Source organism: Tachyglossus aculeatus, chromosome X1 (genome assembly GCF_015852505.1).
Source record: "Tachyglossus aculeatus isolate mTacAcu1 chromosome X1, mTacAcu1.pri, whole genome shotgun sequence".
In the NCBI taxonomy this organism is placed as follows: Eukaryota; Metazoa; Chordata; class Mammalia; order Monotremata; family Tachyglossidae; genus Tachyglossus; species Tachyglossus aculeatus.
The window spans coordinates 10,466,946-10,485,319 of record NC_052101.1 but is presented as its reverse complement, the minus strand read 5'-3'; the positions used below and the strand labels follow the sequence as shown (position 1 = coordinate 10,485,319).

General features: G+C 39.3%; 1 protein-coding gene across 1 annotated transcript in view; it reads left to right on the top strand.

The window, feature by feature from the left end:
• Positions 1-18,374, top strand: part of CSMD1 (CUB and Sushi multiple domains 1) — a 1,252,749-nt gene that overhangs the window by 1,082,450 nt on the left and 151,925 nt on the right. Inside the window, exon 39 of the mRNA XM_038771657.1 lies at positions 15,136-15,254. Coding sequence (XP_038627585.1) covers positions 15,136-15,254 — 119 coding nt within the window. The remainder of the gene's footprint in view (positions 1-15,135; positions 15,255-18,374) is intronic.

Genomic DNA, 18,374 nt, shown 5'->3' with positions numbered 1-18,374 from the left:
GGCTCAGTCTGGGAAGGTCTTCTGGAGGAGGTGAGCTTTGGCATCCTAGCCTAGTGCGAAGAGCATTGGCCTGAACATCAAAGGACCCGGATTCTAATTTTGACTCTGACGTTTGTCCGTCGTGTGACCTTGGGCAACTCACTTAACCTCCCTGTGCCTCAGTTACCTCTTCTGTAAAATGGGGACTAAGACTGAGAGCCCCATGTGGGAAGTGGACAGTGTTGAAGGTTGTATTTGGTACCTATCCAGTGCTTAGTACAGTGTGTGGCACATGATAAGTGCTTAAGAGATACGATAAAAAATAAAAAATGGCTAATTCTGGGACACCCAGGCCCAATGGTGTTGTTCCCACAAAACCTATCCCCTGTTGTGTGTTGTATTTTTTTTTAATTGTACTTCTTAAGTGCCTACTATGTGCCAACCACTGTTCTAAGCTCTGAGGTAGGTACAAGGTAATCAGGTTGGAAACAGTCCCTGTATCTCACGGGACTTACAGCGTAAATTGGTGGGGAGATCATTTAATCCCCATTTTCCAGATGAAATAACTGAGGAACAGTGAAGTTCAGTGATTTACCCCAGGTCACCTGGAAGACAAGTGGCTGGGCTGGGATTAGTATCCAGGTGTCCTCTGATTCCTAGGCCAGTGCTGTTTCACTACGCTACATTCCTTCCCATGCAATTTGCTGTCTGCAGTGCCTCCTTGCTCAGTCTAGAATCCCTCATATAATCCATTTCTCATTTTTAAAAAATCTAATTTAATTCCCCAGGAATCATTATTACTTCATTGTTTCTGTTTTGAAACATAATGTTCTATGCTTTTGATGATTTTATGTTTTTCACACATCTAATTCCTTTTCTTTTTTTTTTTTTGCTATGCTCAATAGCCTCAAGTTCCTCTAATTGCACATATTTATCTTCCCCAGCATTGAAATTGTTTCCAACCTGCAGTGTTGCATGTTCCATGAGCACAGTTCTCCCATTCTCACAGTCTCCGGGAAGTTGCCCTTGGCTGGAACAGTGCTCAATAAACGCATCTGATCGATTGATTTTGTGAATGTGAGTTGAGTGAGTGTATCCACATCTCACGGGAATAGGTCGACATGGTTTTACAGCGTCTGATACTGAGGCAGCAGCAGCAATATGTCCTTAAATATGACTCAATCACACAAAATATTTTTTTCTGGAAGGGAAACATTGTTTTATTCACTGGGAAATGCATTGATCATAATTCAGATGTATAGTCTATTATAATTTCTGTTTTAATAAGAAAAGGACTTGTCCCTTGACTCTTCATAAGTCAACCAAAATCCTTTTTTTCTGAAGCGTTTATGAAACCGCTTGTGTCATTTTGGATTTAATGCTCTTGACTGTGACATTCTGTGGGCTAAATCCAAGACAGGTTCTTGAAAGTGTTCTAACATCAGGATCATCCTTCCTGATATTCTCTGCCACACTTGGACCCTCATTGGTTTTAGATGGGGACACTGAAGGCCAACTAAAGGCCTTTTACATCTACGGAATGTGTCTTTAGGCACATTTAAGCTCAGAATTTATGTCTGCATTTAGCCACCATATCAATTTCGGTTGTGTTTGAGTTGAACTCTGAATAAGAAAAAATACAAAAGTTAGAGAGCCCTGAGAATCTGATGGGTTTTCTCTAGTTCAGTAATCATTTCTGTTCAAAAGAAATTCTCTGTTTAGACTGGATTGATCGTTGACAATCTTGTTGATTGCAAAAGAAAGTGTTACATTATAATGAGTAGCTCTTGTTTGCTTAGAACACATTTACTGTCATTGGGTCACTATACCAGTTACAGAGAAAGACCTCCTTTAATAGTCTCATTTTCAGATGCTTAAACTGGTTGTGAGGGTTCACAATTGAAGTATATTCTTTTTACACCCTCATCTTCTATATTTTGACAAAACAATTGGTTGGAAAATGTATTTTCTACTCATAGAAAATAAATACTGAAATACTATCTTGTCATTTAAAAAAACTCGTAATGACCTTGATCCATCTCAAAGTCCTTCATTTTATAGAGGAACATTTTCTAGCCATGGTTCCTTAATGCTGTTTTTAAAATATTTTAGTGTTTATTGGAATGGTAACTACATCTAGAGTTATTTTCAATGAAAAAAATTCACCGATGGTTAAATTTGAAAATGTTGAATTGGAAAGCCTTTGAGAGGTTACAGTATCTCAGAAGGGGTGATTTAAATGTCTGTTTCATCAGTAGTCTGTGTGCAAGCTCATTGTGGGAGGAGAATGTGTCTGTTACATGTTGTGTTTTACTCTCCCAAGCACTTAGTACTGTGCTTTGCACTCAGTAAGTGCTCAATAAATGTGATTAATTGATTATTTTTGATTCCTTATATCTTTTGCATTTTTCAGTAAACCATCAAAACTCAGGGAAAAATCCTAACTTGCAATTAATGATGGTTCAGCTTGTTCCTAATGTTGTAATGTTAATATTCATATATATCCCATATTTGAATTCACACTGCTCATAAATGTGATTATTTCATTATTTCAAGTGCAAATCTATGATTGTATTTTTTCCTTATTTTCCAGAATCAAAAGTTGAGAGTAATCATTCATTCATTCATTCATTCAATCGTATTTATTGAGCGCTTACTGTGTGCAGAGCACTGGACTAAGTGCTTGGGAAGTAGAAGTTGGAAACATATAGAATCCAATCCAATTAAGGTTTTGGCATCATTTAACACTAAATTTTTTTCAAAGTGTTTGGCTTTGTTGGAGGAAACAACTCCTTCTGTGGTAAATACACTTGGTAAAATTTGTTGGTCAAAACTAAGGATGGATGCAATTACAAAGTTTCTTGTTTCCAGATATTCCAAATACATTTTCTAATGTTATTTGTTCATGAAAGAAAGCCTGATATTTCTTTAACTTTTTAGTTACATAACTCCCAGGATAAGATTTATATCTGTAGAGCAAAATATGTTCAAAATACGAACTTTTGACCAGAAGTTTCTGTAAACCTGCATTTCTTCCATAATGCATATTTTCCTTCAGCATTTTTGTTAGAAGGCTATGTAGAAATTTGGTTTATGTTTATTACAACACTTTAAAGAAATGGTTGTATGTGTGCACAAGATGTCTTTGATGCGAGGATGAGGGAACACTACATTATGGAATTTTTTTTAGCGTTTGTTAAGCATTTACTATGTGCAAAGCACTGTTCTAAGCGCTGGGAAAGTTACAGGGTGATCAGGTTGTCCCACGTGGGGCTCACAGACTTCATCCCCATTTTACAGATGAGGGAACTGAGGCACAGAGAAGTTAAGTGACTTGCCCAAGTCACACAGCTAACAAGTGGTGGAGCCAACATTTGAATCCATGATTTCTGACTCCAAAGCCCGGGCTCTTTCCACTGAGCCACGCTGCTTCTCGTTTATACCATAGTATGTCTCTCGGGGGTCAATGAATGTATGCCCTGATGCAAATAATAAAAATAATAATGATAATTATGGTATTTGTTAAATGCTTACTATGTTCTGAGCACTGTTTTAATTGCTGAGGTAGATACAAGGTGATCAGGTTGTCCCACGTGGGGTTCACAGTCTCAATCTCCAGTTTACAGATGAGGTAACTGAGGCACAGAGAAGTTAAGTGATTGCCCAAAGTCACACAGCAGACAGGTTGTGGAGGTGGGATGAGAACCCATGACCTCTGACTCACAAGCCTGTGCTCTTTCCACTAGGCCTTGCTGTTTCTCATGATCTGTAACATGTAGTTCATTAGAGAAGCAGCGTGGCTTAGTGGAAAGAGCACAGGCTTTGGAGCCAGAGGTCATGGGTTCAAATCCCGGCTCCACCACTTATCAGCTGTGTGACTTTGGGCAAGTCACTTAACTTCTCTGGGCCTCAGTTCCCTCATCTGTAAAATGGGGATTAAGACTGTGAGCCCCCCGTGGGACAACCTGATCACCTTGTAACCTCCCCAGCGCTTAGAACATAGTAAGTGCTTTGCACATAGTAAGCACTTAATAAATGCCATCATTATTATTATTATTCTTATATGGTATTTAACCCCTAATTAAGCATAATGCAATGTTGACACTGCTAAGAGCTTAGTACGTTGCTCTGCACATATTAAGTGTGCAATAAACACCACAGATCGATTTAGGAATTGAACTGTGAATTCAGTTGACCTTATTGGTTACTAGATGTAGTCGACAACTTTCTTACCCACGTTACGCAGCTCTGTCTCTTTTTTGCCCCGGAAGATATTCAGCACAGAGTGATGATGCCTAGAGTATGCAATGAAATGGTTACCAAGATAACTTTGGTTTAGGTTGTTATATCATGTGGAAATTATGTCAATACCATTTTTGAATTATTCTTTCAGGTGTTGAGATTGTTAACTTGCTAGCTTTTAAAACACGTGCTAATGCAAACCCCTCGGGTGTCTCGAATGTCGAGAATTTCAAAGACAAACCTGTCATTCTACATACAGGTTTTGCAAATCTTTCATGTTAAGAGGCTGGGGAATAGAATAAGATAAAAAGAGAATAAGTCATGACCAGTGACTCTGTGACTTAACCAGTCACTGATTGATCATTTATTCAGTGCATTTTGGAATCAGAAAATCAGAGAGTAATTGAGCTGGTGGGGACTTGTAGAGATTCATTGGTTTAGCTTCCTCTTTCCACACAGGGTAAGACAAATGGTTGTTGAAATTTTTGTTTTGCTTTATTTCTAAGATTTCTCCAATTTTTTTATGGAACCTATTTCTGCATGCTACAGCAACTTTAGTCACTTACCGGGTCATCCCAATCTGTCAAAAACACACACACACAAAAATCTACTATCAAGACTACCGATTTGGAAGGATAAAGTTGATATCTGCTACAGGACCAAATTTCATAAAGGGAATGAGATGTAAATAGTTGGCAAAGAAGGAAGGTTGGAATCATTTTTATGGGGCTGGCTGTAGTAAGGAGAAGCCCTGGATTTATTGCCACGGCATCCTTCAGTATAGGGCTATTTTGACACCTTCTCCCCTGGCCTTGGGAGGTGGAAGGAATATAGATGAGGGAACTAGTAAACGGTGTGTAATGACCAATTTTACACCAGACATCTATAACAGTTTAAAATTTATACAACTTGAATAATCTGAGTAAATAAATGGCTTATTACCTAATTCATTCATTCATATTTATTGAGCGCTGACTGTGTACTAAGCACTTACCTAATTGCATTGCAGTTTCAACTTCACTTTATACCCATTCAAGGAGAATTATCAATCTTAATCCCCATTTTACAGATGAGGGAACTGAGGCACAGAGAAGTTGTGACTTGCCCAAAGTCACACAGCTGACAATTGGCGGAGTCGGGATTTGAACCCATGACCTGTGACTCCAAAGCCCGGGCTCTTTCCACTGAGCCACGCTGCTTCTCTAGGAAATGAGGGCAGTTTGGGGCCCTGTCAGGACTTTAGGAGGGGATATGATTTTAATAAGGCTTTGGAGGTGAGGAGAGTGATGATCTGTAGGAATTAAAGTGGGAGGGAGTTCCAAGCTAGTGGCAGGATGGGGGCAAATGGTTGAAGGCAAAATGGATGAGATTAAAGTACAGTCGGCAGATTGGCATTAGAGGAGTGAAGTGAGTTTGCTAGGTTGTAGAGTAGGAAATCGAGATGCAGCGTGGCTTAGTGGAAAGGCTTGGGAGTCAGAGGTGGTGAGTTCTAATCCCGGTCCACCCCTTAGCTGCGTGACTTTGTGCATGTCACTTCACATCTCTGCACGTCAATTCCCTCATCTGTAAAATGAGGATGAAAACTGTGAGCCCCACGTGGGACAACCTGATTACCTTGTATCTAACCCTGTGCTTAGAACAGTGCTTCACACGCAGTAAGAATTTAGCAAATACCATCATCATCAAATCAGTGAGAAAATATAGGAGAGGGGAAGGTTATTGAGTGCTTTAAAGCAATGGAAATGAGTTTTTCTTTGATGTGGAGGTGGATGGGGAACTACCTAGTTGCAAGTGGAGAAATATGGACTGAACTTGGGAAAATATGATCTGGGTAGCAGAGGGAAGAATGGACTAGAGAGGGGAGAGCCAGGAGGCAATGAGATCAGCCAGGAGGCCGACGCAGTTAGTAAGACAGGATAAGAGAAGTGATCCGCTCAATGTGGTAGCAATTTGGATGGAAAAAAAAAGCTGGATTTTAGTGATGTTGTGAAGGTAGAACTGATGGGATTTGGTGACACATTGAATATGCGGGTTGTATCAGAGAGATGAGTCCTTCCCCTCCCCACAGCACCTGTATATATGTATACATGTTTGTACATATTTATTACTCTATTTTACTTGTACATATTTATTCTATTTATTTCATTTTGTTAATATGTTTTGTTGTCTGTCTCCCCCTTCTAGACTGTGAGCCCACTGTTGGGTAGGGACCGTCTCTATACGTTGCCAACTTGCACTTCCCAAGCGCTTAGTACAGTGCTCTGCACACAGTAAGCACTCAATAAATACGATTGAATGAATGAGTGAAGGATAGTGCCAATTAAAATATTACTATTGTTATTTTCTTATAATGGTATTTCCTAGTCCCTGACTATGTGTTAGGCACTATACTAAGTATTAGCATAGTTACAAGCTATTCAGGTTGGACATAGTCCGTGTCCCACGTGGGGCTCACAATCTTAATCCCCATTTTACAGATGAAGTAACTGAGGCACAGAGGAGATAGGTGGCTTGACCAAGGCCACACAGCACACTAGTGGCAGAACCGGGATTAGAACCTAGGTCCTTCTGATTCCCAGGTCTGGGCTGTCAGTGGAAAGAGCCTGGGCTTTGCAGTCAGAGGTCATGGGTTCAAATCCCAGCTCCGCCAACTGTCAGCTGTGTGACTTTGGGCAAGTCAATTCACTTCTCTGGGCCTCAGTGACCTCATCTGGAAAATGGAGATTATTCATTCAATTGTATTTATTGAGCACTTACTGTGTGCAGAGCACTGTACTAAGCACTTGGGAAGTACAAGTTGGCAACAATTAGAGACATTCCCTACCCAACAGTGGGCTCACAGTCTAGAAGGGGGATTAAAACCGTGAACCCCCGCTGGGACAACCTGATCACCATGTAACATCCCCAGTGCTTAGAATGGTGCTTTGCACATAGTAAGCGCTTAACAAATACCATCATCACTATTATTATTATTATTATTATTATTATTATTATTATTATTATTATTATTATTATTATTATTATTAGGCCATGCTGCTTCGCGTATTATTATTAGAGGCAAACACATTTTGGCAACAAGGATATCCAGATATCCTTGTTGTGTCCATCATTCCAGGCTCATTTGCAAGCATGGGTAGGACCTCCCGTCGATATTGGCATCTTCAAAAATGGATTGGGGTGGGCATGTACACACACACATATATATTTGGGCTTTGGAGTCAGAGGTCATGGGTTCAAATGCCGGCTCCGCCAACTGTCAGCTGTGTAACTTTGGGGAAGTCACTTAACTTCTCTGTGCCTCAGGTACCTCATCTGTAAAATGGGGATTAAAACTATTAGCCGCCCTGTGGGACAACCTGATCACCTTGTAACCTCCCCAGCATTTAGAACAGTGCTTTGCACATAGTAAGCGCTTACCAAATGCCATTATTATTATTATTATTATTATTATATATTCATTCAACCATATTTATTGAGTGCTAACTGTGTGCAGAACACTGTACTAAGTGCTTATACACACACACTTTATATATATATATATATATACAAACCCACACACCTCTCCACCCACTTACTAAGTGGTAATGCTGCCAAGTGAAATTATTCACCTCAGGGAAAAATGGTTCTGACAATGACCTAATTGACTATTAGGCTGAGTCTTCATTTTACTTGATTGACTCTACATCGTTTCTTTTTGCTTGGAAGGTATGGACAGTTTAAACTCTTTCAATAATCATATGACAGGCGCAAGGCAATTCTAAGTTCTACTGGGAACCCCTCCATTGCATTATTTTTTATGTATTCACATATTGTTAGACTTAAAATCCTGTTAACAAAACCCGCTAGTAAGAAGACGGCATAAAGCCCTTTAGATGATCAAAATGAAAAGAATGGTGGCGTTGGATCCTTGTCTTTTCTTATGCTGTGGAGTCGTCTCCGACCCACCGCGACCCCATTGGCACATCTTTCACAGAATGCCTCACTATCCACCTGCAATCGTCCTGGAAGTGTATCCATAGAGTTTTCTTGGGAAATATACAGAAGTGGTTTACCATCGCTTTCTTCTGCACAGTAAACTTGAGTCTCCACCTTCGACTCTCTCCCGTCCCGCTGCTGCCCAACACAGTTGAGTTTTGATTTATAGCAGATGGCCTTCCATCTGCTAGCCGCTGCCCAAGCTAGGAATGGAATGAATAGGCCTCCCGTAGTCAAGACTGGTAGAGGACTGGAAACTCTCCAGGTGCCATCCTGAGAAGGGTCATTGGATCCTACTTTCCTCCTGATCCTAGAACTTTCCCAAGTTCTTGGTGAAAGATCGGTGTACGTTTTTAAGTATGTCTTGTAACAGTCATACATCTATATCATTACCTTTCTGATAATTATAATAATTACCTACTCTGTACGAAACTCACTTTGGGCAGGGAGCACATGGACCAAATCTCTTAAATTGTAATCTCCCGAGCACTTAGTACGGTGTACTGCACAAAGTAAGCACTCAATAAATCCTTCCTCTCCCCCTCGTCCCCCTCTCCATCCCCCCATCTTACCTCCTTCCCTTCCCCACAGCACCTGTATATATGTATATATGGTTGTACATATTTATTACTCTATTTATTTATTTATTTTACTTGTACATATCTATCCTATTTATTTTATTTTGTTGGTATGTTTGGTTTTGTTCTGTCTCCCCCTTTTAGACTGTGAGCCCACTGTTGGGTAGGGACTGTCTCTATGTGTTGCCAATTTGTACTTCCCAAGCGCTTAGTACAGTGCTCTGCACATAGTAAGCGCTCAATAAATTCGATTGATGATGATGATGATGATGATGATAAATATAATTGATTGTAAGCTGACTGGGGGCAGGGAATGTGTCTGTTAAATTATTCTGTTGTATTCTCCCAAGCACACAGTATAATGACCTGCACACAGTAAGCACTCAGTAAATACAATTGATTGAAAGATTGACCCTCTAGATTCTAAGCTCATTATGAGGAGGAATATGTCTATTTTTATTGTCATAGTGTACTCTACCAAGCACTTAATACAGTGTGTTGCAAACAGTAAGTGCTCAGTAGATATGATTGAATGAATGAATGAAGAACAGGTCTAAACCCTGGGAAAGATACAATTTATTAGGCCAGATACAAACCTGCCCCATTAAGGGCTTATAGTCTAAGTAGAGCACAGGTTTTGTAGTCAGAGGTCATGGGTTCAAATCCCTGCTCCGCCAATTGTCAGCTGTGTGATTTTGGGCAAGTCACTTCTCTGTGCCTCTGTTACCTCATCTGTGAAATGGGGATTAAGACTGTGAGCCCCCCATTGGGACAACCTGATCACCTTGTAACCTCCCCAGCACTTAGAACAGTGTTTTGCACATAGTAAGCGCTTAATAAATGACATCATTATTATTATGTACATAATAAACGATGACAGATCATTTAACCTAGTAGGATGCTTTCTCTTCACTGTGAGCAAATGGTCATATGAACAAAGCCCTCTGATCCAGTCTCTAGTTGTACTTTCAAATATTTGATTTAATCGGTTGCTATAAATTTAGGAAGCCTAAATAAATAAATTCACAAGACAGAAAAACACGAACATTAGATCTATTTTCAGTAATATTTTGACTATTTTGGTACAACATGACTACCAACTCTGTTATATCGTACTCTCCCAAGTGCTCTGCACACACAGAATGTTCAATAAATATAATCGATAGTCTGATTGACTACTATGGGTGTCATAAAATGAAACAGATCTATTTGCAAACACCAAAATTAATTCTAACCTGATTTAGGAAAATGAAATTTTGTATTATCCAGTTTGCTGATGAATCCTGAAAACTACAATTAAGACATACTGTGCTACATTTTCAGTGAGCATATTTGTTGAGGTGTAGTGTTTACTGTGAGAATATAAACGACATTTTCATGATCAGAGCTAAATCTTGCATAGAATGGGCCTTCACATTGCAGGTAGCTGATTCTTTGGAAAGAAGAATGGAACCAGGTGAATATTTTTGTAATCTTCCTCTTTCCTAAAAGAATCAAATAGACTCACCCAAGTAAATCAGTCATCTCTACAGATAACATGGATATATTTTATCTAAAGAACATTTTGTTCTTCAATAGAAATAGCGTCCCTATAAATTCTTGGTAAAATGGCTGTAATTCCATTAAACCTTTCTTAAATAGGAGAGCTAAAATAGAAATTGCAAAATAACCATGTTAGCAAGATAAATCATCTTTTTAAAGAGATACGAGTGAATTATTTAAAACCTCCCAAATATAATCTTACATGATGAATGATTGAACTTAAAAAATGAGGTGTTCAGATTCACATACAATTTTAACAATCTTGGGAAATACTCACCATAAAGATAATACACCTGTCTTAAAATCTTTAATCTCTAACAGTTAAGTATAGAGTACAAGTGAGATTAAAAGAATAGTTTAATTCACGTGCCTTCCCTTCCATTCCCTTCTCGTAAGGCCCTCTAGTCAATAAATCAGTTAATCGATGGTATTTATTGAAGGCTTTCTGTGTGTAGAGAAGTTGACTCTATGCTGTTGTTTTGGGGTTTTTTTCCCCTTTCCCCAAGAGAGCCTTTGAATCCAAAACTGAGCCAGAAAAGCTCTGCAGTACAATATTGAATATTTAACAACCTAAATAAAATCTTGAAAATAATGGTATCAGAGATCTGAAATTTGGAACTCCAAGGGCAAGAAAAGATTGATTCTCACCTGCTTACTGACAGCAAAAACATCTGGAAAATCAGAAACTATCCATCAGGACAAAATGACCCATTGCAAATCACCTCAAGCTTTAGTAGAAATCATAATTAAATTTAAAACAATCGATCACATCAACCAATAAAAGGTATTTATTGAGTGCTTACTGTGTGCAGAGCACTGTACTAAGCACTGGGGAGAATACTTTGTGAGCACTGTTGTGGGCAGGGAATGAATCTGTTTATTGTTAAATTGTATTCTTCCAAGCTCTGCGCGTGTGTTCAATATATACGATTGAATAAATTAATAAATAGATGTGTTCCCTCCCAGAAGGAGCTTAAAGTCTAGAAAGGAGGCAGACATTAACAGAATTTATGAATATGTACATGAGTGCTGAAGGTGGGGTGAATATCAAGTGCTTATAGCGTACAGATCAAACTACGAAGATGGCCCAGAAGGGAGAGGGAGTAATAATAACAATAATAATGATGGCATTTGTTAAGTGCTTACTATGTAAATCTCCTTGTAAATTCCCCAGCGCTTAGAACAGTGCTCTGCACATAGTAAGCGCTTAATAAATGCCATTATTATTATTATTATTATTATTATTATTATTATTATTATTATTATTATGTGTGAAGCACTGTTCTAAACGCTGGGGTGGATGCAAAGTAATCAGACCGTCCCGCATGAGGCTCACAGTTTTAATCCCCATTTTCCGGATGAGGTAACTGAGGCCCAGAGATGTGAAGTGACTTGCCCAAAGTCACACAGCTGACAAGCAGCAGAGCCGGAATTCAAACCCATGACCTCTGAGTCCCAAGCTCGGGCTCTTTCCACTGAGCCATGCTGCTTCTCTAGGAAAACCTAGGTCTTAGGCCTTTAGGAGGTGATATGATTTGAATAAAGCTTTGAACATGGGAAGAGTCGTGTTGGAGAAGCAGCATGGGTCAGTGGAAAGAACACGGACTATGGAGTCAGAGGTCATGGGTTCCAATCCTGCCTCTGCCACTTGTCAGCTGTGTGACTTTGGACAAGTCACTTAACTTCTCTGGGCCTCAGTTACCTCACCTGGAAAATGGGGATGAAGACTGTAAGCCCCCTGTGGGACAACCTGATCACCTTGTATACTCCCAGCGCTTAGAACATTGCCTTGCATGTAGTAAGCACTTGATAAATGTTATTACTATTATTATTATTATTGATAAAGGAGAAGAGAGTTCCAGGACAGGAGGAGGATGTGGGCATGTGGATGGTAGGGAGATAGACGAGATTGAGGTAGAATGAGTAAGTAAGTGTTAGAAGAGGGAAGCCTGCAGGCTGGCTTGTAGAAGGAAATCAGTGAGGTAAGGTATGAGGGGACAAGCTCATTGAGTGCTTCAAAACTCATGGGAAGGAATGTCTATTGAGGTAGATGGGATAATAATAATAACTATTTATATATTTTATTTGTACATATTTATTCTATTGATTTTATTTTGTTAATATGTTTAGTTTTGTTGTCTGTCTCCCCCTTCTAGACTGTGAGCCCGCTGTTAGGGACCATCTCTCTATGTTGCCAACTTGGACTTCACAAGCGCTTAGTCCAGTGCTCTGCACACAGAGCACTGCTCAATAAATACGATTGAATGAATACCTGTATATATGTATATATGCTTGTACGTATTTATTACTCTATTTTATTTGTACGTATTTATTCTGCTTTATTTTGTTAATATGTTTTGTTTTGTTGTCTGTCGCCCCCTTCTAGACTGTGAGCCCGCTGTTAGGGACCATCTCTCTATGTTGCCAACTTGGACTTCTCAAGCGCTTAGTCCAGTGCTCTGCACACAGAGCACTGCTCAATAAATACGATTGAATGAATACCTGTATATATGTATATATGCTTGTACGTATTTATTACTCTATTTTATTTGTACGTATTTATTCTGCTTTATTTTGTTAATATGTTTTGTTTTGTTATCTGTCTCCCCCTTCTAGACTGTGAGCCCACTGTTGGGTAGGGACCATCTTTATATGTTGCCAACTTGCACTTCCCAAGTGCTTAGTACATTGCTCTGCACACAGTAAGCGCTCAATAAATACGATTGAATGAATGAAATGTGTTAAGAATAATATCAATGGTAATAATTGTGGTACTTGTTAATTAACCACTATGCCAAATCCAGTGCTAAGCACTGGGGTAGATTCAAGATAATCAGATTTGTCGCAGTCCTTGTCCCACATAGGACTCACAGTCTAGATAGAAGGTAGAACAGGTTTTATCTCATTTAATAGACGGGAAACTGAACCACATAGAAATTAAGTGACTTTACCGATGTCACACAAAAGGCAACTGGTGGAGCCAGGATTGGAAATCATTTCTTCCGACTCCAAGGCACGTGTATTTGTTAAGCATTCATTCATTCATTCACTCAGTTGTCTTTATTGAGCACTTGCTGTTTGCAGAGAGCTGTACTAAGTATTTAGGAGAGTACAATTCAATAATTAACAGGCACATTCCCTGCCCACAGCAAGCTTACAGTCTAGAGAGTGAGCTTTACATTGTTAAGGAAGAACTTATTGTGTGCCAAGCACTGAAGTGCGTGCTAAGGTAATACTAATAATAATGACATTTATTAAGCACTTACTATGTGCAAAGCACTGTTCTAAGCACTGCGGAGGTTACAAGTTGATCAGGTTGTCCCACGGGGGGCTCACAGTCTTAATCCCCATTGTACAGATGAGGTAACTGAGGCACAGAGAAGTTAAGTGACTTGCCCAAAGTCACACAGCTGACAATTGGCAGAGCCAGGATTTGAACCCATGACCTCTGACTCCAAAGCCCGTGGCCTTTCCACTGAGCCGCGCTGCTTCTCAGATAATCGGGTTGAACACAACCCCTGTCCCATTTGGGGCTCACCTTCTAAGAGGGAAGGAGAACAGATCCATTTCTGATTCATTTTATAGATCAGAAAACTGAAGCACAAAGACTTACCCAAGTGACTTGCCAGAAGGCAAGTAGCGGGCAGAGCTGGGAATAGAACCGAGGTGTATCCCATTCCCCCCTCTCCCCCTTAAAATAATAATTGTGGCATTTGTTGAAGCGCTTACTGTGTGCAGAGCACAGTACTAAATCCTTGGAAGAGTACACTACAACGGAATTAGCGGACATGTTCCCTGCCAGTAACAGCTGTGGTAAGCACTGTGTTAAGCCCAGTCCCATTCTAGGCTCACAGTTTAAGAGGGAGAGAGAGCAGGTGATTTTACCCCCATTTTGACCAATGAGGAAACCTAGAAACAGAGAAGTTTCGTACCTTATCCAAGGTCATTCATTAATTCTCATTTATTGAGTGCGTACTGTGTGCAGAGCACTGTACTAAGCGCTTGGAAAGTACAGTTCGGCAACAAATAATACAAGACAATCCCTACTCAAAAACAGGCTCACAGTCTAGAAGGGGTAGGGCAGACAATAAAGCAAAACAAGTAGACAGGCATCTATAGCATCAATCTGAATAAATATAATTATAGCTATATACACATTAAAATAAGTAAAATAGTAATTACGTACATATATATACAAGTGCTGTGGTGCAGGGAGAAGGGTAGAGCAGAGGGAGGGAGTCAAGCACTTAGTACAGTGCTCTGCACACAGTAAGAACTCAATAAATACAATTGAATGAATGAGTTGGGGTGGTGGGGAGGGGAGCAGGGGTAAAGGGGGGCTCAGTCTGGGAAGGCCTCCTGGAGGAGGTGAGCTTTCAGTAGGGTCACACATTAGACAAGTGGCAGAGCTTGGACTTGAATAAAAGCCCACAGACTCCCAATCCCAGGCTCTTCCCCTTAGGCCACGTGTCATTTTTCTACACAAATTCAAAACCATAAACCTTAATGAAAGAGATTTAAACATTAACTTGTCTTATGCTGTCGGGTCACCTCCGACCCTTAGCGATTCCGTGGACACATCTCTCCCAGAACCCCCCACCTCCAACTGCAATCGTTCCAGTAGCGGATCCATAGAGTTTTCTTGGTAAGGATACTGAAGTGGTTTACCATTGTCGCCTTCCACGCGGACTGCGTGGCATTGAGATGGTATTTTGTACTGTATTGTTTTGTCACCTTCTATCTACTGGTTTGGAGACCTGAAGATCTCACCTGTTGAATAACTTAGGGTTTATCCAACATTGTGATTTCGTTTCTACAGCTGTGGGCCTTTCTGCTTGTCCAGAACCGTTGCTTCCTAGCAACGGCATCAAAACAGGCGACAGATACATGGTGAATGACGTACTCTCTTTCCAGTGTGAACCAGGATACACCTTGCAGGTACTTTTCTTATTAACCCCAACCAAGTCTGGTGATAATGAAGTGTAATTGCTTTCTCTTTTTCTGGTTTTTATTTTTTTGGAATTTAAAGGGGAAATTACTTCCTTTGGTAATCAATATCAATGTCATAAGCACTGAAGCAGCATGGCTCAGTGGAAAGAGCCTGGGCTTTGAAGTCAGAGGTCATGCGTTCAAATCCCGGCTCCACCACTTGTCAGCTGTGTGACTTTGGGAAGTCACTTCACTTCTCTGGGCCTCAGTTCCCTCGTCTGGAAAATGGGGATTAAGACTGTGAGCCCCCTGTGGGACAACCTGATCACCTTGGAACCTCCCCAGCGCTTAGAATAGTGCTTTGCACATAGTAAGCGCTTAATAAATACCATCATTATTATTAGTATTATTACCTGAGAAATTCCCACTCCCGGGGAAATACCTGCATTTGAGATTCTTGCTCATCGGCCTGCCAACGTTTCCCAAAAGCAGATAGTAAGAAAATAAGTGGCGGAAATCATTTCTGCGTAAGTTGCAGAAAATGGGATATAAAGCCATATTTGTCTTTTGAGGTTCTCTATTGTTGTGGATTGGCTTAATTGTGGTCATTATTTTCAGATTTCTTTTTAGTTCGTTAAATTTATATTTTTGTCACTGCTTTAGGAACATTAAAATTTCAAAGTAAAAAATGCCAGATAACGAGCTGTTATAAAAACTTGGTCAATAAAACAATATATTTACTTGTATGTTACATATGCCACACATATTCTATCAGATATAGGGAGTGAATGTCTACGATGAAGTGTTGAGGGAGTTGCCTACTTCACAGGTTAAAAGGCAGACTCTTAGTTCTCAAAAAAGTGTATCCTTATCTAGCCGGGTAGCCATTCCTTTCTTATGTGACTTTTCAAAGGTTGAATCACTGAGATCACCCCAGTATTGACTTTTCAAAGGTTGAATCACTGAGATTACCCCAGTATTGACTTTTCAAAGATTGAATCACTGAGATTACCCCAATATCCACAGCTACATAGAGGAAAGTGTCCTGAATTTTCAGTGAACTAATTATGGGTGGAGAATTACAAAGATCCTAAAATGTGGGCTACAGAGAACTCACTGAGAGTAAGAGAAGAGAAGCTACAGAAGGTGGCTACTGCTCTAATAAAGATGCACAAAATCGAACATTTCAGAAATAGGAATTCTTAGGAGGATAGAATGCCTAGAAGCAGTTGTTTTCTATAGCCTACTAAAAACTGTTTCAACATTTTGAGATAACTTCATCCCTAAAGAAGTCTGTTTACTTCCCAAAGTATGTTAAGGCTTTCAAACTCTAGCTCAGGGGTTTAATTAAATAGGAGCAGCGTGGCTCAGTGGAAAGAGCCAGGGCTTTGGAGTCGGAGGTCGTGGGTTCAAATCCCGGCTCCGCCAGTTGTCAGCGGGGTGACTTTGGGCAAGTCACTTCACTTCTCTGGGCCTCAGTTACCTCATCTGTAAAATGGGGATGAAGACTGTGAGCCCCTCGTGGGACAACCTGATTACCTTGTAATCCCCAGTGCTTAGAACAGTGCTTTGCACATAGTAAGCGCTTAATAAATGCTATTATTATTATTATTATTATTGTTGTTATTATTATTATTATTATTATTATTAGGACCTCTCCAGTCAGAACTTAGTTTTTAATCTTAAAGATTAAAAGCAGGGAACAAATGCTATCTGTCTCTGGAGGTGTCATGTCCCTGTATCCCTAGTCTCAGCCTAGATCAATTTGTGGATCACTACAGGTAACTTAAAATTGAATTTTGCTTTTTTGTTTTTTTTTTTAATTGTTATTTGTTAAGGCACTGTTCTAAGCACTGGGATAGATAACCAAGTAATCAAGTTGTACATAGACCATGTCCCATATGGGGCAATATTAGTTCCATTTAACCAATGAGGTAACTGAAGCACAGAAAAGTGACTTTCCAAAGGTCACACAACAGACAAATGGTGGAACTGGGATTAGAACCCAGGCCTTTCAATCTCATTATCATTGAATCTACATAACAAAATGTGTTATAGGACTATTGTTCCAAGCAAATGTTGGCTTTCTTTTATCTCTTCCCCATATTCCCTTTTCCTGAGTCTTTAAGCATATTCCTGATGTCATCTTAAATTTTATCTTCCTATCTTTTGCAAATGCTGTTTCTCCAGCCCTCATTTGTAAATGAATAGTAAGACTCCTTTGTATTTGTTGTAAATTGTGCAGCGTTAATATAGTTTTTAGAGATAAAAACTTGTAGTTTCGCACCTTCAAACCCAAATATTTATTGGCTGCAATTTTAAAAGGCAAACTGAATGCAAATGGTGTCCTATTTGTGTTCACAAGATGCAGTTTAAAAATATGACAAGCAGTAGGATTTGGGAAAAGCAATCTAATCACGAGCATTTAGCAAATTAATAAATCCAAAGTAGAAACACTAGTAAAACTAATGCAAATGCACCTAGCATACAGCGATCCATATTTCTTCCAATATATTCAGTGATTTTCTTATCTGAACGTTAAATTAATGTCCCTCAGGACCTTTAGTTAGGAATCAAAATAACAGCTCACTTTTATGGGTTTTTTTAATTAAAATTTAAGATGGAATACTGTCAATACAAATGGGGTACCACCTCCTTTATTAAAGATAATAGTCTTACTGCATCAGAAATTACATTTTTATATAGCTTGCTTTCTCTGTAATAAATCAAATAACTTTTTTGAATTAATAAATCCATTAAGTTGATTACACAAGTCATAAAGTGTCTCTGTTGTCCCAAATTTCTCAGTGGAATGCTGAAAATAATTTTATCGAAATCAGTCATGAGTTCTGGACCATATTTGAATCATGGTTGCTTTGTTTTGGGCTTTTTTTGGTTGTGGGGATGGAGGGAGGCAGGGGAAAGTTATTCAAATATTATAAGTGCACTGCTTAAATGTTAGTTGTATGCTTCAAGGAGCATCAAGAAGAAAAATGAAATAAATAAGGATAATCTCTGCCTTTCAGAGTATGACAATCTAATAGAGAAGATGTAAAGGCATAAATCAACAACTATATAATGATTTATAAAAGCATAGACTAGATATAAAATGCACACATAAAAATATAA